The sequence below is a fragment of the Lates calcarifer genome, linkage group LG16_LG22 (genome assembly GCF_001640805.2).
Source record: "Lates calcarifer isolate ASB-BC8 linkage group LG16_LG22, TLL_Latcal_v3, whole genome shotgun sequence".
NCBI classification, from domain to species: domain Eukaryota; kingdom Metazoa; phylum Chordata; class Actinopteri; family Centropomidae; genus Lates; species Lates calcarifer.
The window spans coordinates 7,460,203-7,479,595 of record NC_066848.1 but is presented as its reverse complement, the minus strand read 5'-3'; the positions used below and the strand labels follow the sequence as shown (position 1 = coordinate 7,479,595).

Here is a 19,393-nt window from a genome sequence, read left to right as displayed (position 1 = left end):
GCAGATTTAAGTGAGTTTTATTTTTTTAAACAGATTTTTCCTACAGCATAGAAAACACGTCATGGCACATATGAGGTATCATCTTAGAAACCAAAAGAAACTGTCACCAGAGATAAAATACATCAGTACATATAAAATATACTGTGATATCGACAAGTGGCAGCCAGTTAAATACAATAACACTGATCCAGGGATGGGGGAATACAGTAAAAGCACTCATAGGCTTACATGCACTCATCTTAATTACTCCATATGCATAACAGGCGGTAGACACTAAATTATATCACATGACACAGCCACTCACATTGTCCAGCACACCAGCCTCTGAGGGGTGTGGGGAAGATCATCTATAATCTAGAAATATGGTCCTGAGGGACACATAGGAAATGAGTGTGTGTAATTGAAGGCATGAAAAGAGCATGTCCCATTAGCGAGAGCAGAGGAAGTGTCATGGCACAAATGACCGGGAGCAGGTCAGCGAGGTAATGACATTATGTTAGGAACAAAGTCTTTTTCACTGCACCTGTTATTAACCATCATCACTAGCTAATCACAGAACTTGCTAATGTTCTGAGTACAAAAATCTTCATAACCTTGATCTACAGTATGAGTTACACTTTTATTTAAAGCAACAGTAACAATGATGTTTAAAAAAAAAGTATGGAGATAATGTGGAATAGAAAAATACAGCTGTGAATGTGAGTATTCATGTCATCAGTGGTGTTTCCTGCTAAAACACAGTTTTAGAAATATCCAGTACTTCACACAGAACAATGCTGACCAACAAGTTAATCAAAAACACTGTTATCTTAAAAGTGTTCAGTGAGGTCTCTAAAAACTAGATGAACGACTAAACTCTTAGTGGTAGTTATCCTGCTAGCCACATTGTGGACAAATCTACTGTATAGGCTACTGTGTATTAAAATAGAATATTAGGATATGAACAAATTTTACATTCAAGTACAACATGTTATATGGCATTAGAGTTACTGCATCTAAAGAGGACATTATCACAAAGTTGAGTGCACGTCAAAGACTCTGTAAACTGAGAATGTATAGTGAGCAATGATGACAACAGCTGCATACAGGACAGTTTTAAATGTCTATGGCAGTTTTGTCCTCTCTTGTTTGCCCGCTGCCCACCCGTCTTCGACCCTCCAGCAGAAATGACAGCACTATAACCCAGCGCTGCCCTAGTGACCTCTGTCGTGCTGAGTTCTCACACTGTTTGAAGTAGGTGGTCGTTCCCGTGGCGATGGCTTCAAACTGCTCTGTCAGTAGCCACACCTCCCACAAAAGTGTCAGTGCATTCATAACCATCATGACCACAACCCAGAATTCCTCCCCTAACAATGTGAGCCACGGTGACAAGCTGCGGCTGCCTGCGGGCATCTTGTCATACAGGTAACTTGTTGCTGTGGCAACAAAAAGAAGGTGGCCAATCACCATGGAGAGGATGAAGAAGAGGAAGAGACGGTGGTTACCCCGGCCGACACACCGGTTGAGGAAAAGGCAGTGATGGTCATAGTCTTTAATGCACACCTCACACAGCTTGCAGTGTTTAGTGTAGTCAGGCTGAAACAACTATGAGGAAAACAAAGACAAGGGTGGGAAGAACAGTAAGATACTTGTAAGAACTAATCCAGTGTATGATGTAGCCTATGAACTAGAGAAGGTGCATCTTTAACTTTCAACCTTTTTCAAAAGCAAACCAAGGTTACATGTTGTATCTCCTATATTTCCTATACTTCCAGGTTACTGCTTTTTAATTTCACCATGGGATATAACCAGCTTGGCCGCTTTTTTAAAACATACATTACATTGCTGAGATTTATAGCAGGGTTGTATAAAGAATTTTTCTGGGGAAGACCAAGTGAAGGCACACACCAAGAGGAGAAAACCTGTGTGTACATTTCTAGATCTAGACAAAAAGACTGATAACTAGATACATAGGTAGATATGGGGGTTTTGCAAAATATTATTACTCTCTGAACCATGACCAGTGTGAATGTCCTACCTCACAGTATGGACAGAACCGGTGAGGGCTCTGGTTGTTCTCCACCAAGTCAGCGATACAGGAGAATCGAGGATCTGCATCTGCTCTGTCCAGTGTCCCGGGGTCCTGTGTCAGAATCTTACAGAATAAACCGAAGACTAGGGAGAAGTGGACCATAGACACCTGGACCAGAGGACTGTTTGGCCACACGCATTCAACAAGTTAAGGAGGTACCCTTGTCATTTTAATATACAAAAATCCTGTATTACATTTGCTGTACTGTGTATATGTGTGGGTGCAAGACAAGTAGGAGAGCACTGGCCAGTTGATCATTTTGAATAGAAAAAAGCTTGTGGGGTGTCCGAAAATTCACTGAGTACAAGTAGAAACATTGGCTCAGTGGTGGCACATGAGAGGTGATCAACAGACCAACCAACACTGAAATCCTTATGCTGCACTGCAAGCAGGGCTAAAAAAAAGCCAGATGATTCAAAAATATATATGTGCTTCCTTTTATTAAGGATATTAAGCATTATTTTCCCATAGAAGCAGAGCAGAGAATGGAACAAGCCAGCTATGAGGGTTCCTAAGTAGATTGGGTTGGGCAACCTGGAATGAAGATGGATGCAGTCTTAATTATCACAGATGCACTGACTTACTGATAAACACTTCACATGTTCCACAATTTTTGTCAAACCTTTGGTATGTTGTCATGCGGTGGTACTGTGTGAAGATGCTTCTGGCCAGCCAGGGGAAGAGCAAGCCGCAGATTAGACCCCCGTATCCCCCCAACATGGCTGCTATTAGCAGGATGGCAGCTCCACTCATAGTTGGAAAAAACATCGTCCAGTAATATAGAACTGATGAGAAACGACACATAACACAAATGTACCAGCACACATGATATACTCAACATAAAAACACACACACAGCACATTTAATGTTACAGTTCCACTATTATCATCACCATTGTTATCATCATTATCATCACCCTTGTTTTTATCGCTAAGTGAGTGATGAAAACTACAGAGTGATATTTACCATGAGACTCTCTGGGCTTGTGGTGTATTGGCTCATTAATGTGTCGACTCAGTAGTTTAGTGAGTTGCTGATGTCTAGAAAAAAATACACAGTATAGCCATGTATTAATCAGCACTAGGATCCCAAGAGAAAAATGTAATCTGGGAAAGCAAACATACTGTATATTTTAAAGGCTACTAGTGCTAGTCAATGTTTTTCCCAGATATTTCTAGAGGCATCAGATTCACCTAAATGTTTTCCCCTGTTTGCTGAGATCCAGTGGTGTGAGGCCACCATGGTTCTTCTGATGGAGCATCCCGCATCCTGTTCTCTGCAGCAGTGTCCAGCACACCTCCACTACACCCCTCTCTGCTGCAACATGAAGCGCTGTCGCTCCCTGCTGGTCAACCGCATCCACAGCACATCTCTGAGATACAAACAGAGGGTTGAGGCGCACAGGTGATAAAAGATGGTCACATCTGCACTGTGTCCTTATTCACAAAAGCATCTTCAGATTTAACTCATCAGTGTAGCTAATTGTGTACAATGGCAACCCAGTGTACATCAAAACCACATTTTCATTTCTTTAAAGCTGCACTGAGCATTAGGGAGCACAAAGACTAAAATAAGAAACACAGTCTTCATATCCCTTTGGATTATCAAGTTGTTATGGACACACATCCAGCAGACAAGCAACAATAACATCTCAAAAGAGCTGTGTTTTCTGGTACATATGATCCCAGTAAAGCACTAACTTGCTTTTATCTCTGATTTGGGCTGCCAGTCCCTGAGAAAATCTTGGTTTCAGTTTAATAAGTATGTGTTATATTTCACCAGCCAGCTGTTTATTTCAGCTTTTTGGAGCTTCTAAACTGTTAGACAATGCCCCTGTGTAACACATTTAGTCAGCTAGAGCATGTAAATGCGTAGAAAAACTAGACTGTATCATACCTGGTCTCTGAGCAAATACCGGACCACCTCTGTGTTGCCGGTGGATGCAGCCAAGTGTAGGGGTGTCACCTGGTACATGTCTGTGTCTGAGAACCGGAACATTCCTGTCTCCCACAGATAATGAACTGCAACACTGGGAATGATAACATACAATTAGTGTGTGTGTAATATGTCTGTGTGTGACTGTGTAGTAACACAAAGACAAAAACAACTGAGTGATGTGTTGTTTCCTCCACTCACATATTGCCCCCAGTGACTGCATGGTGCAGTGATGTTTTTCCCTGCAGGTCTATGAGGCGTAAATCAGCTCCATACTGCATCATTTGGTGTATAATATAGATGTTCCCTTGCCTAATGGGAGTCAAAAGTACAAACTGTTATTACACAGGATCAAATAAAGAACAAAAAGACATTATCACCTTGAGAATCCAGCCAGGTGTATTTAACACTGGAGACCTAGTTCTCACCTGCAGGCAAAATGAAAGGCTGTCTGTCCTGCATCACATGTCAGGTTAGGGTTAGCTCCATTACTAAGGAAAAGGTCAACCAGGGCACGGTTACCATGGAGGGCAGCGTAGTGGAGTAGGGGTGAAACCACCCCAGCCTGGATGAAGACACACACAAGCATATCGCAGTCAGGTTTGAAGATGCTGACCTTCACATTTTATCTGCTGTCTCTGTGACTAACAATGTAAGCCTGACACAAGTGCACGGTGTGTTAGCCTGCTGATTGTTAAAACCCTTTGGAGTTGGGGTTAGGGTTCCCTTTGGCACAGTGTGACTTTGTGCAGTGTTGTCACAGGATCTGTCCATCTAGATCTGTGCCAGACCATCTCACAGAGAAGCTGCGGTGGGGTTAGGTTTCTCCTCAGCATTTGGACAAAATCACATCAGGAGACACTGAAAACAATATAATGTAAAATTATACTTGTTCAGGACTATAAGTTTCCCACATCATTATTTAGACTAGTCATATGAGTCCAACAGATGTTTATTACAGACATATGACAAAGGTATGACAGGTCTATTCTCTTGGCAAACCACTTGAGCAACTTGAGCAAATCAGGAAATAAAACCACTGACAGACTAAAAACACAGGAACACAGTAGTAGTATAGTGGCCTGCAGTCTCTTACACATGCTGTAAATGAAAGAGCAACACAGACAAAATCAAGAAAGGATCCATTATTATATCTTATTCTACCTTACCTTTTTGCTTGAGGACTGATCGGTCATTTTGAATGATGAGTATACACTGTTCAATATTTCCTCTCTGTATACAGTCAAATATGTCTCCACCGCTGACGGAGCACACGGGCATCGGGTGCATTATGATGAGAGCACAGAGGGCCGCTGATTGTTTCCACAGACTGCAAACTGCAACGGAAACAAAATCAGCTCCTTGGACGAAGCGCTACAACATCACAATGTAAACTGAGAAGGGAGATCATCTTTCGGAGCAAAGTAACGGGGCAGATTTTATTGTGCTAAACAACTGATTGAGGCAAACCACGCCCTGGACACCTCATTGGTTAGAGACGAGCACATGACCCATAACGTCAGGGCGTCAACAACGCACGTGTTCCCTAAAAATACTCCCTCAAATATTACTTAGCAGTTTGACATATTGAGGCAGAACTTCCCCCACACACGCTATTAGCTTAGAGTATTTTTGCAACTTTTTGACGCAACGTAGAGTCATAAATGGCAAAAAAAAAAAAACGTTATTTATCATTTGAAGGAAAAGGCATCATAGTTTGTGAGTATATGCCATGTAATGACCATCCCGTGTAGGTTCGCCAGCGTTTCATTCGTTTCAGGTACGATACAGAGGTAATTGCAGCTGAAGTCCCCACTTTTTAGGCACGAAGGGGATAAACGTCGGTGTATCCATGGCACATGCTGTCATGCAAAGGTTAGTTGACACCGCCGGTGGAAACAATGCGACAGTTTGAGTTTAGCCAAAGTGCTGTGCTGCTGACTGTTGGAGGTAGCTATGTTAATTAGTGTCTACACTCTTTGTGTTCGCTTTTTGTAGTCAAAGTTTGCATGCTCCTTTCACTGTAGATAGTCTGACTTTTAATATTAGGTGGAAGGTATAATAATTCATAAGTAATAAGTTAATTCAGTTTCAGTGCTCAAATACCCACTGGGTTAGCATGCATCATAACAGCGCAGGAAAACCACAGATAACAACCAATATTAATGACGGCTGCGTCATTAATGTCACTGGTTACACTTGTCGTTTTACAGCTAAAATATCTTCAGCCAGTAAACGGGTGAATATCTGGCGTATTTTTACATCATTAAACCCCGCAAGATGACGCTGTTTAGCCATGTTATGTCAGCATTGCTGTGATTCAAATCAAACACAGGTTTGCCAGTCTAAAGCACTCAAACAACACTAACACACTCCTTGTAGTTGAAAGCCCAGTCCGTGAACTAATACGATGGGAAAAAACAAAACTCTAAATCTGACTGTCCTAAATTGATTGGTCTTTTATTGTAAGAAAACAAGATTTAACAGATCTAACTGTTCTCTTCTTTCTTTACAAGACCAATTGAACACTGTTAAACACAGTAAAACAGGCCTGTATTATTTTCCAGCCATTGTCAGTAGACAAAGAAAATTGTCTAGCTGTTCACCTACAAGTTAAAGTCTTCATATTTATCCACATAAACCTGTAATTACAAGGTGGCTTCTTTGGTGAATCATGGTGTCATGCTGCTTTTGGGACTCATATCATGCCAGTCTTAACACGACACATCTATAAAAAGCAAAGCGACTCTTGTTTGAGCTGCAGTGAGCAGCAGTGGGAGGGCCCCATCCAACCAGCTAAACAACAGTTTTTCACTTCTGCTTCTTTAAGGAAGTAAGAAGGCACATGACCTGGGCCAGCTGATGTGAGTTGCTCTGCTTGTTCAAAGTTCAGTCTGCTTGATGCAGATTAGTAAAGGGGCGGGTATTTTTACAGGAGGGTCCACATAGTGGGTGCTAGTCATGTCTTAGCAGGTCTGTGCTTGTCTTTTCCTTCTGACATGGAAACAGAGACAGACCACTCACTCAGTTGGAATAACACAACAGAGATGACAGTGTGCTCCTAGAGAAACTCCCAGATGGCTCTTACACAAGTACAGGTAAGAATATGAGGACTTAAGTGTGTATTGCAACAATTATTTTCCTTTTTAAAAGCATATTGAAGGTGTGAGAAGTGATACTGTTCATGTGATCATGTATACAACTTTAATTTGACATACTCGACTACATGGCACTGTAAAACGCAATAGAGTTATGTGCTGTTTTTCCAGTAAGGAGTTTGACTTTGGATATTTTTGCCCTTTCTTGCTGTCGGTCTCTTACACGCTCTCATTTCACACAGAACAATAATCACATGAGGAAACATCAAAGTATTAATAAATTACTATGGAGTGTGAACTGACTCTCTCTTTACTTACTGTGCCATCATAACTGAGTCTACTTGCTCTGGCTTATCAGTTCAGCAGTTCTCTAAAAAAATCCCCCATTGCCAATCACAGGTGTCTCAAAACAGAAAGTGCCCAAAATAATATCACTGTAATGAGGAAACAATCCACTCAGTTAAGCCTCGGTCTAATAGTAAGATGTCTACTTGAAAGCAGGACTCCTCTTCTACACCTGGTGCGACAGAAGTGTAAAACTCACATTAGCAGACTCCTGGGTGAAGGACTTCAAACTACAGGGACTACAGGGACTTGAACATCCCAGCATCTTATCATTGTCACATTTGTTTGATTTTTGTGAGAACAAAACATCCAGTTTCACTATCTTTTCCATATGTGCACCTCAAATTATCCTGTACTTTCAAATGTTCTATTATTCACATTTCTTTTACTTGATAGTGACAGGACTGTTAAGGTATTACCAAACTGTTGCACAATTACTGTTGGTGGTTAAATACTGTACTGGATGAAAGGAAGTATTATTACTACATGGTATAAAAAAATGAGAGGTAAATTTAGTCCATGCAGTGGAGGATTTGAAGTTTGAAAAGTTTTCAACATGTGAGGTTTCAGCTTTCAAAGATTGCATTTACTGGTATTACATCCCTCCAATTACTGAAAATTGGCCATCCGTTACTGTAGGGATCCCTCACAAAGGGTTGATAACCAGTTAATGACTGAGTGGCACATGACTGCCAGAGGTCAGTTCTTCTGTCTGGTGATTTCTCAATGTAGACAATGTCCTCAGTGGGTAGGGGAAGAGGGTTTGGTGCAAGACAAATTTATCTGAGGAAGTGAGACAGACCAAGGAAATATGATTAAAAGATATTTTGGATATTATGTGGAGTCAGGATTTCTAAAAAAAGATGAAACAGTCTAAGGATTTCTCATCTCTCATTTGACTCTCTTTTTTCCCTCCAGGACCAGACTGCTAAAGGGGAGAGGATCAATAAGGAAACTGGAGAGCTGAGTGCTTCAGGGGAGTTATCTGTCTCTGTGGAGTTAAAGGAGCTGAAAGAGGAGGGCTCATGTATGAACCCCCAACTCTCACAAGTGCTCAGAGAGCAACTACAGGAGCTTGGAATTAACACATATTTGAGCCATGACCACAGAACTGACCGTGTTCTTTTAGGGCAGAGAGAGGAACATCTAGTCAAAGTCCTACCTCTCTACATACAGGTATGGACCACCAGGATGAGAATGTGCGCCTGTTTGTGTGTTATTGTTCACCCATTCATAAGAGTTCTATTTTGCAGTTCATCAATCAATGAAGGGTGTTATTTATTTTCTTTTCTGAATGAAGTGGGAGTTTTTCGTTTGTAAAATTCTTTAATCAAACAAATAGAGGCTATCAACTGGAGAATCATTAATGGATCATGGTCGGAGGATATAAAATGGATTTAAATCCACAGTACTAATTAATGGCCAACCTTGAAAAGGTTAAATGGATACTTCAGGGCACTGTGATTTCAAAAACTGTTCCAGACTGCTTGAATGAACAATTAAAACAACATCAGTTGGCAGTCAGATGTTTAGGCCTCAGCTGATCCCATCACTGCACTGTCCCTGGAATGAATTTGTATGTGCTCTCTCAGTAAATAGGTACAGTTCACTGGATGATCACATGAAATACAAAAGTGCCTCAGAACCATAGCTTCGGGCCTCACTTTGATTAAGTGGAAAAAGAGGAATTTCTCATTCTCAGTGCCTGAATTGCATCACAGTTATGAAGCTACATCCCATCTTTTTTTTACACATGCACACATTCTGTGTAAATTCCATCACTGATCCGTGTGTGTGTATAACACCATTGATCGGGCTTACAGCTGTTGACATAATCGCTCTTAGGTTTGTGTGTTTGTGTGTCTACGTGTGTATGTTTGTGGGTGTGTGGATAAGCCTCATGACCAGAGATTTGACCAGAACACACAGGCCTCGCTTTAGAATAGCAAACTCAGTGAAATGCGATATCCTCTTATGGAACTGAAAAAAGCTTATGGTACGCATTGGCTTCTATTATTTATAGTGTAGTGCATTAGCAAATGACTTGAGATCCACCTATAATGTGGTTGCTTCACTGAATATCATAATGTAGAGATACAGTATATAGTGGGTACGGTCCTCAAAACCTCACAGATGGCCTAACACAGTTAGCAAAAATTTATGCCATTAATTGTATGTCCCTTAATACTCTCAATGAATGGGACGAACAAAAACACCTCAATATAATTCAGATTTGTCATTATATTCACAGATTTTTTTTTTTTACAGATTCTCACATCTGTGTTATTTAAACCTTTCAGAGCAGTTATGTTTTTGCACTTCAGTATCTGTGTATGATGGACACTCTTCCTTCTGATCCCAGGTCTGTGAGGATGGTGGCAGACTTGATGGTTTGGATGTGAAGGGACTTGCAGCTCTCACTGCTGACACTGTTATCTGTAATATCCACAGCAGACTGGCAGAAAGGCCTGCAGGTACAAACAACTGGTCATATCAGTGCATACAGTACAGTTCAGTTACTTTCAGGTAGAGGGACTTTCTACCTCCTATCTGCTTCTGCTTTTTAACTGTGCTGTCAGTGTGTGTCAGTTGTGCTCAGTACATGTTTTTCATTTTGTTCAGAAAAGTTCATAACACCTCATACATAGTTCATTTTTTGAAGCTGGGATGCTTCAAGAGGCTGATGTTCTATCAGTTGTCTGTCTCCCTGTCTCTCACTTGTCTTACTTCTTCTGTTGCTGGCTGTTTATGTATAATAGTATTTTTCTGGAGACTGTAAGGAGAAACTTAGTTTTTAGGGAAGTAGACACTTCTGTTTTGTGATTAAGCTCTGATATAGGTCCAAGTTTGATAAGGTGCTAACATGGAGCATGTAGTAGTTACTTCTTAACTATTTTACAAACAAGAAAAAGAGTGAGTTTTCTTTCTCAATTTGAAGATCAGCTGGTCTTTTTAGGTTCACACTACTGTCATCTTAAAATAATTTACTGTTTAGGAACTGTTTTGTATCCCCATCTCTCACACCTGCCAAAATAAATACAATTTTTCATTTCAGGAAATAGAAGTGAAACCTTTGTGAGAAAACATACCCAACCACAATCTTCTCAGATATGCATATTGATTTTGATTTGAACACTAGTAGAATTGACTGAAATATGGATTTAGATTTTAATTATTTCTGTGACAGTAGATACTGAAGAGAAGCAGCTACAGTATGTAGCAGTCTCTCTGTCTTGTTTGTTTATTACTCTTAGTCTTCTGGGGTCACGGTTCAGTAAATATTGAGTCTTGTATTTTCAGAGGTGGCTCGTGAAGAGGTGGTGCAGTTCTTCCAGAGGCTGGATGAGCACACGAATCGTGAAACAAGAGAAAGTCCAGGATGGCTGCTGTTAAAGTCCCTTTTGCTACTGACAGCCGACACCTCAGTGAGTGATATTAAAAGTTAAAATGAAGTGAATTTTCAATGTTCAAAATTCCAAAAACTAGGACAACATGGGTTATTATTAATAGTAGTATTATGGTTGTAAATTTTTTCTGAAAATAAAGACATTTTTTCTACAGTTTCTTTCGCTAAATCGTTAGTCATTGGGGTCAAATGAATGCTTTTTGTTTTTAGATAATCAAAATGTGAATACTGGTGTGTGTGTTTGTAGGATATATTGTCCAGTATAAACCCAGGGCTCCCTGCTGCTTTGGTGAAATGTCTGTACCTGCTAGTATGCCTTCCAGCTAAAAAGGAGAACATGGCCATAGAAGAGACTTTTCAGGAACCACTAACACAGGTCTGTTGAGGCAATAGCCTCATTTCACATTTTGGTTTACTTGTATAATTTTTCCTCTACATCATGCATGTTCTATTCTGTTCTACTCCAGGTTCTCCTTCAGCTCTGTAGGCAGCCCACCAATGTGGAGAGACTGGTGGAAGCTCAAGAATTGCAGTGTCTTATCATTGGCCTCACATCACTATGGGATCAGACCAGCGCCCCCTGGAGGCACCAGGCCTCCCGCATCCTCAAGGCTGTCTCTGCTGTAGCGACAAACAACACTGTCCCGAACTTGCTAGGTGAGGTAACTCAAAACTGCTAGGATAAGAAACACTTCTGTTAAGCTTATATTCATTTAATAGTCTGCTTCCAATAATAGATTCTGTTCCACCAATGAGATTGTGCAGAAAGTGAATAATTAGATTTTATTAGGGGAAGTTATTTGTGCAGCCAGATATTTTTGCCCCAGTAATGAGTTGATTACACAGAGGCACATGACCTCACCCTAGCAGACAGATGCACTGCAAGTATGTTTCACATGATGCATCTATGAGCACAGATGATTCACTCAGATGTTAGTTTACTTTCATTTGTTTTGGATATCAAGACATTACATTTTATTCTTTATGTACTGATATCACGGAAAACAGTCCTAAGTTAAGTGAACCATTATTTGTTTGTGGTGATTTCTTGAATTGAAAACTGTGTGCTGACTGTGTTTTGATGTGTATCTCAGAGCAATTACAACTTAACTTACCAAGAACACTGCCTTTTCCGCATTAGGCAAGAACTGTGTGCGTATCTGCATCCAAAACCTGTTGCACATCAGTGCTGACGTCTCAGGACCGCTGCTAGCTGAGGTGGCTGTGGCTGTGTTTAGCTTCATTAGAGACACCTATCCCCACAATACAGCCCTCTTCATCGAGTTTGACACCAACAACGGCTACCAGGTCCTTGAGAACATCCTAAAATGGTGAGATAAAAGGACATGAATAGAACAAGAATGAAACGGCTATGAGATTTTAGGACTAGTAGTGAATGAGTCCACCTAGACAGGACATTTGTCTTGTTTAAAGAAATGAAAAGGCATCAAAATAATTAGATTTTTGTCTGATTTTTTTAAGGCAAGAGTAAATAGGCATTCTGAGAAAGTAAGCGGAATGTCATGGTGTAAAAATACAGCCCCTTCAAAGGGTGCAGTAATTCACATAAATGTAATTTGTCTGCTCTTTGTGTCAGTACAAAGAAATCTTTATTTCTCTTTCCTTTTCATTTAACTGTACTTTTTTGTCTCCTATCATTAAACTGCCATAAGCTGTGAGGAAGGTGTGCCCAAGGATCAGTTTCAGCCTGTGGAGGAGTTGCTGGCTCTCATTGCATCTTTCACCCTGCTTGGAAAAACTGAGCTGAAAGTGGCTCTTTGCGTTACCAACCCCCAGCCTCCAAACTTTAAGTTTGATCCACCTCTCACCAAAGGTAGGTCAAGTCTTCAGCATGAATTCTGCTTTGTTATTCTCTGGTCACCACTCCCTAATTATTTCTAACAGTTGATTGTACCATGAGGATAAACTCTGAAACATCCCTTCCAAATGAACACTCAAAACCATCTAATTATTATCACTTGCGTGGCTCAGCAAAGATAGGCGTAGGGAGGGGAATGGGCCCCCCAAATGACCACACAGTTCATCCCTCCTTTGCACTTTTGCCCTCATATAACCCACCCAAAGTGCACCACCCCCTTTCCCCGTTTCCCTGGTTTCCCACACACCCTGACTCTCCACTCCCCCACAGCTACCCTGCTGCAGTGCACAACACCCCTCAGGTTAACGGGAAGCTGAGGTGATTATGTCTGGGATGATGAAGTGGAGGCTTCCCCTCTAACTCTGTTAGGATGCCCCACATCCATTCACCACTGGCCTACAGCAACCAGCCATCTATCATAGATGCACACACACCTCCATCTAACACTCATAAATGGAGTGTCCATAATAAACACACACATACCCATCCAAACATACACACTAGACACACACACTCGGAATCCATCTATCACATCGAGGAGTAGACCTCTTTCCAGCAGAGAGTCCAGGGACTGTTTTGTGCTGATCTTATTTGATTCTGATGCAATTTTGATTAAGTGTGAAAATGAATCCTATTACTAACCAGGTACGTATTTATTCACAACAAACACAAGTGTGTTTTGGCTCCCAAATCTAAAGCCTTCTCTAAATATTTTGACAATACAGCAAACAAACTCTATCAAGGCAGATTATGCTACTTTTCTTTAGCCTTCATGCATGTTATGGTGTTTGTTCAATCTATCTATGTATGTATAACTCAATTGGCTTATGGGATTCAGTGTGTTCTGTGTGTTAAAGGTTGTTTATAATTTATTGGGTTTCCTTTTTCTATGAAATTGACTGACTGACCTTGCCAGAGCACAGTCAGATAAATCAAGCTTTACATTCAAAACATCTTTTGACTAAATTGACCTCAAGGTGATATTGTTTTGCAGCAATGTGTGTGATAGACTAACCATAACACATTCTGTCCCACAACAAAAAGTTAAGATAAACAAATATGCAGACTACATTCTATTCAATTTAACCTGTTTCAAAGGAGTGAAAGCTCATTCTTCTAATGTATCCTTTGTCTCCAGGCTTAGCAGTAAAAAACCTGCAGGCCTTCCACCTGCTTCAGGCCTCCTTGCTTCGTTCCCAGGATTCTCTGCTGTGCTGCCAGCTTCTTCGGACCCTGCAGACAATATGGGAGAGGGATCCAGCCAATTTCTTCCTCTTGGAGTGGACTGTCCAGTCAATGGCCCAAGTTGCTGCCTGTGTGTGGCGGAAACCAGCACCTGTCCAAAAACTATTCTTTTCACTGCTAGAGATGGTATGTTCACGTTAAAGTCCCTGTGCTTGTATTTCTCTTTGATACAACATGCATACAATGTCTGATTAAATGCTGGATTTCCTACAGGTTGTATTTAAGTTGAACTATATCCCCCATGAGACCTTGCGTGCACTGCTGAGTGTGCTGAAGCAGATTTGGGCTGGGACACTGGCTGGAGGGGTGGCAGGGATAGACTTTGGAGTGGTGGCTCTTAAATGTTTTCACAGGTGAGCAGTGCTAGTTCATATATTTTACTCCTTCTGACAACTTCTCTTACAGTTGTCAGAAGTAACTAAAACCTTTTCCCAAATGGTACTGCAACAGCTTGATTAGTCTAATAATTTAGGCAAATGTACACAGGGAAGGTAAGACAGGATAAAGATGCCAATTTTAGGTATAAGTACAGTATGTTTCTATTTGAATTAATAACCATCTCCACAGGTGGTATCTGCTTGAGAGGAGCTTTGTTTTTACATGTTTCTTCCTTGATTCATGCTGAGTAAGGTTTATCTTCTGTGCTCTAGGATGACAGTGCACAGTGGTTTACTAGTTGAGGTGTTGAGTGACTGGGGTCTGTTGGAGCTGCTGCTTGGGGAACTTCGTAGGAGAGCTAAGATCCTCAGGAAGGCCGGGGTTGTCTCTTCCTCTCAAATAAGTATGAACCAACATTTATTTTTCATCTTCTGATGTAACCACAATTATACAAGGGTAGACAAAGAGTCATTGTTTGCAAAACAACACATCATTACTGTGAATTTGGGTTTGAGCAACACCTCTGCCCTTGGCCTGCAACTGCAGCTCAGCCTGCAAATTTGACATGCAACACTGCTACTTGTTATCTGTTTGCTGTGTAATGTGCATCTGAAGTCCTTGTCCTCTTTAGATCCCCACCAGCTGCCTTGTGTGGAAGACAGTGAGAGACTGCTCACTACCTGTATGCTTCAAGTTGTGTCAACTCTTACTTTGCGTTCGATCAAAAACACAGGTATACACATTAATTTCTTTAACATGTCCAATAATTACTAGTTTTGTATATTCCATGCGCTGTCACCATTTGCAAAAATGTTGTGTTTATTTTACGTTAAGGCTAGACACTACTGTTATATAGTGACGTTTTGCATGTATATTTCAGTTTCAGTGCGAGACCTTGGCATGGTTCCCTACATAAAGATCTTCTTGGATGAGGATCGGTATCGAGGTCCAACCCTCAGCATTTTGGAGCAACTAGCTGAGATTAACCCTGAGGAGTTCATGAGTACAGCCATAGGAGCCCTCTGCTCCTCAACACAGCAGGAACTTGGGTTGAAGTGGGACCTTTTGCAGGTACAGCCCACATACACCCAGAAACATTCAAGTATTCAGTGATCTCAGTTGAACTGAGAATGTAGTCTCCACTCTACATCAAATCATAACAAATTGTGATGCACTTAAAACATAATAGGCTAGTGAATTTATTTTCTTAGCATGTGGGACCCTGATTACATTATAGACAAATACAGATTGATTTGCTAAAACAGGTTTAGCTGTTAACTCTGGACCAATTTGATTAGGCCAGCAGCCTTGTGCTGTGGCACTATGAAGATTACCACCTCTATCAGATCAGTGAATGGGGCAGAGATCTGATTAAGCCTAACTAAGTTACACACCTACTGTATGTGTCCGTTTTTATAGATGGCAGCAAGAAGAGCACTTACTTGCACATATTGTGTGTATTCAATGTGTGTGAGCGTTTGAGAGCGTTTGTTTGCGCATACATGCATTTGTGTGTGTGTGTGTGTGTGTGTGTGTGTGTGTGTGTCTGTGTGTCTGTGTCTGTGTCTGTGTGTCTGTGTTCTTGGTGCTAACATGGTTAAAGCAAGTGGCAATCAGATTGGGTACGACCTGGGTTGGCAAGTGTTGAGAGCCATTGTGATTACTCCAGTTTCAGTTAATCACATTTCCCTTCTGCGTTCTGCCTCACACATTACCTACCTGATGGATTAGCTCTTTAAATTGAATAAATCTAATGTAATTTTGTTCACCTCCAAAAACTAGTTACCAGAAATGATTTATGATATATCTATATGTTTCATCTATTTTTCATGACATTATTTTAATTGACTACTGAGCTGCTTTTAAAAGCTGAGACTTTTTGTAAAGGGTAATGACTATCAAAACACATTCTTTCTGAACAGAATCTGCCTGGTCACATGTATAGGCTCAAGTGTGTTTGTTAATTCTACATGCTCATTGTCCAAACGGTCTGTCTTACTCCTCTCTTTTGTATTGCAGTCTGTGCTGAAGGTGCTGGAGAGCCCCAACAGCTGGGACGCCTTCAGGAGAGCTGGAGGCTTCAGCGGCCTCCTGTCTCTGGTGATTGACATGGAAGGAGCTCTGTCTGACCCTCCACAGGGAGAAGTGTGGAAGTGCTTGGGGCATCAACAACTACTGGACCTCCTCCTCCTCGCTCTTCACATCATGGCCTTGGCTGTGCATCTTCACACAGTGAATGCACACCATTTTGAGACTGGTGGCTTTTATGAAAAGCTGGCAGAGGCTCTGCTCCAGCTGGGCTGCTTCCACACTGAAAGTCCTGAGAATGTGATGTGGGATGGAGAGGTGGGCTCCTGTCCTAGGACTGCAGTGGACAACCAGTCTCCTGGAAAGAGCTTCCACCAGTTTGTTGAGTTAGCAGCGGCTGCTGAAACTCCCTCCTCTCCCTCCACCACACTGCAGCCCAATCTGCCTGTCACTCTTCGGACATGTATAAGGCTGCTCTCCTATCTCGACCAGTTCGCCACAGGGACCTACACTCCTCAGGAGTTAAACTTGGGGCAAGAGCCTGAGGATGGGTGTGATGTAGATAAAGAGAAACTAAATGGACCAACAGGACATGAAGGAGTGCATTCTGGGTCCCCTCCTGTCCACATGGGATCAGGCCCACAATCAGTGGCAGACACACAGGGAAGATCCAGAAGCACAGCATCCAGTATTTCTACAGTCTGCACAGAGTCTCAGTACAGGTGGATATTTTTAACCATTTGGAGGTGGTGGAAGACATATTCCCAAAGATAGTAGTAGAAAGTATCAACCTATATTTTTCTTTGTTTTGTGTCTTTGGCCTGCAGTAGGTTCACCTGCGATCATGTTATTCTCCATCCAGGAGCAATCAGAGTTATGATGACTCTCCTTCCAGCAGTGTTTACTCCCAAGGACCCACAGGTGCCTTTCTAGACATATTACAGTCCCTAATGTTACATGCTATTTAATACATGATAGGGCCCCATTAACACAATTTGTTTCCCTCTCTCCCAGCTCTCTATGGAGGTCCAGTTCTCACTGACATACCATGTTCAGGCCATGGTCAAATCAGAGCGAAACCGCCAGATAATGTGTGAGGGGGGGCTGGTCTCTAAACTCCTGGTTCACCATCGGAGTATTTTGCTGGCTCCAAATCACCCGTTACATCTACCTATTACGCGCATCTTGGAAAAGCTCTCCTCCCAGGCCATCACACATTCAGATTTCAGGTCAGAGATAGTCGATCTCTGTGGTCCAGACACATGCATTTCTTGCTGTGCTGGAATGCCAGCATTTAAAATATTTTCTCATGGACTTTGTAAACAAGATGCTATATCTGATGTGCTCTGTTTTTTTCCTCCTCAGAAAGTTCCTGTGTTTAGGAGATCCCCTTATGTGCCTGGCAGACAAAACAGCAATGCAATCACAGCCAGCCGATGTATCAAACGGTATATATATTTGTTTTGTGACAATGACTAACTTAATATTATTTCCCACATAGTTTTTACTAAAAGGTTTTGATTGGTTCCACTTGAACTGTAATTTGGTCCTCAAAACACAAACACGAAAGATACTACATATTGGATTTTGGTTGTGTTATCTTAACCAGGTCACAGTGCAGAGGCAGATGCCTCATCAGGATCTTCAGAAAAGAAACTGAAACGAACCTTCAGCTTGTTAAAGTCTACAACTCGCAGTGAATCCTCTGCTGGTTGTGCGATCCCTGTCCATCAGATTATCAGTCTGGTGTCCATGACGTCACCTCGCACCTTCAGACCACACAGAGTCTCCTCTTCACCTGCTTTTGTAGAGTTTGACATGAGTGAGAGCGGATATGGGTGAGTCCTTGTTTTACTGAGTTTCTGTGTAGTCCAGCAGTCCTATGTCAACTAGTGACTAGATGATTTGATAAAATGGATTATTTTAGTACTAAGTGATAAGAATAAAAAAAAGGAATGTTGAAAAAAAGATGTTGTAGTCCTGTGAAAATCATTTGCTTTTCAATATGATCAAACTCTTATTGGTATGAGTAGATGTATCACATACAACCCAACTGATATTGTTGTGAAACTAAATTAATTATAAATCAGTTTATTCTGGAGGGAGCTGAAACCTCTTTCCTGTGTACATGTGATCTGAGAATATTGAAAATATACACCTGTAACAACAACAGGGACATGTCTGTAGGAGTTTGAAGGGATGTTTAAGATGTTATAATGTATAGGAGAAGAACAATGAGTCTTAAGCCAAGAGAAATTCATCACTAAATTAGTCAAGGTCATCTTAACATTATGTGATTGAAAGCATGTGCATCCTGTAATTACAGTTAGATTGTGTTGTATCCAAATAATATAGGAACTGAGGATTAGACCGCCTCCCCTCAGTCAATATCTGAGCTGTGCTGATGAATGGCTGTTGCTTGCAAGCAATAAAAAGATCAATAGAAAATAAGAATATTGTGTCATCTGGTATTTGAGTATAAACTCTTATCTGCGCTAGACAAGAACTGATTTTCAGTTTCCATGACAGATATTTATTAAAGGAGTATTACTGTGAGTATAAGAACATCAGTCGTCCACTAATTGTTTGGTATGTAATGATATACTTTGCAGCTGCCTTTTCCTGCCCTCTCTGGCTACAGTGAAAGGAGTAACTGCTGATTCAATCTCAACAGGAGGAATTGGAGGAGGTAAGTGAGTCTATAAGTTTGATACTCATATATCTGTTACCAAATCTGAATGAAATGTGTAACAATCCCCCTCTCATGTTTTAGACTGCCGGGGTTTTCCTCCAACAGCTGGTCTTTCATTTTCCTGCTGGTTCCAGATCAACAGGTTCAGTTCAGCCTGTGACTCCCACCCAATTCGCCTATTGTCAGTGGTTCGCCACATGTCCCGGACAGAACAACAGTACATCTGTCTGTCAATCTCCTTCTCAGCCTATGATGGCTGTCTGGTCATCTCCACAGAGGAGGAGGCATTTGCATACCTTGGTATGAGCAATAAAAG

The 19,393-nt window shown here is 41.3% G+C and overlaps 2 protein-coding genes across 2 annotated transcripts in view; one reads left to right on the top strand and one right to left on the bottom strand.

Moving 5' to 3' along the window:
• On the bottom strand, positions 1 to 5,478 carry si:ch211-223a10.1 (palmitoyltransferase ZDHHC17). Its single transcript, XM_018684269.1, is given in 11 exon segments — positions 1 to 1,584; positions 2,018 to 2,208; positions 2,523 to 2,605; positions 2,694 to 2,856; positions 3,038 to 3,111; positions 3,265 to 3,443; positions 3,968 to 4,100; positions 4,208 to 4,318; positions 4,435 to 4,553; positions 4,555 to 4,571; positions 5,176 to 5,478. Coding segments are annotated over 11 exon segments (1,680 nt in total). The 5' UTR covers positions 5,297 to 5,478; the 3' UTR covers positions 1 to 1,095.
• Positions 5,479 to 6,891: 1,413 nt separating this feature from the next.
• The window catches only part of wdfy4 (WDFY family member 4), a 37,854-nt gene continuing 25,352 nt past the window's right edge, over positions 6,892 to 19,393 (top strand). Inside the window, 20 exon segments of the mRNA XM_051076482.1 lie at positions 6,892 to 7,104; positions 8,368 to 8,625; positions 9,812 to 9,923; positions 10,750 to 10,874; positions 11,103 to 11,231; positions 11,323 to 11,512; positions 11,997 to 12,186; positions 12,529 to 12,689; positions 13,873 to 14,105; positions 14,193 to 14,332; positions 14,630 to 14,760; positions 14,989 to 15,090; positions 15,238 to 15,428; positions 16,377 to 17,107; positions 17,213 to 17,306; positions 17,400 to 17,614; positions 17,751 to 17,833; positions 17,995 to 18,223; positions 18,998 to 19,074; positions 19,159 to 19,377. Coding sequence (XP_050932439.1) covers positions 7,084 to 7,104; positions 8,368 to 8,625; positions 9,812 to 9,923; positions 10,750 to 10,874; positions 11,103 to 11,231; positions 11,323 to 11,512; positions 11,997 to 12,186; positions 12,529 to 12,689; positions 13,873 to 14,105; positions 14,193 to 14,332; positions 14,630 to 14,760; positions 14,989 to 15,090; positions 15,238 to 15,428; positions 16,377 to 17,107; positions 17,213 to 17,306; positions 17,400 to 17,614; positions 17,751 to 17,833; positions 17,995 to 18,223; positions 18,998 to 19,074; positions 19,159 to 19,377 — 3,631 coding nt within the window. The 5' untranslated portion in view covers positions 6,892 to 7,083.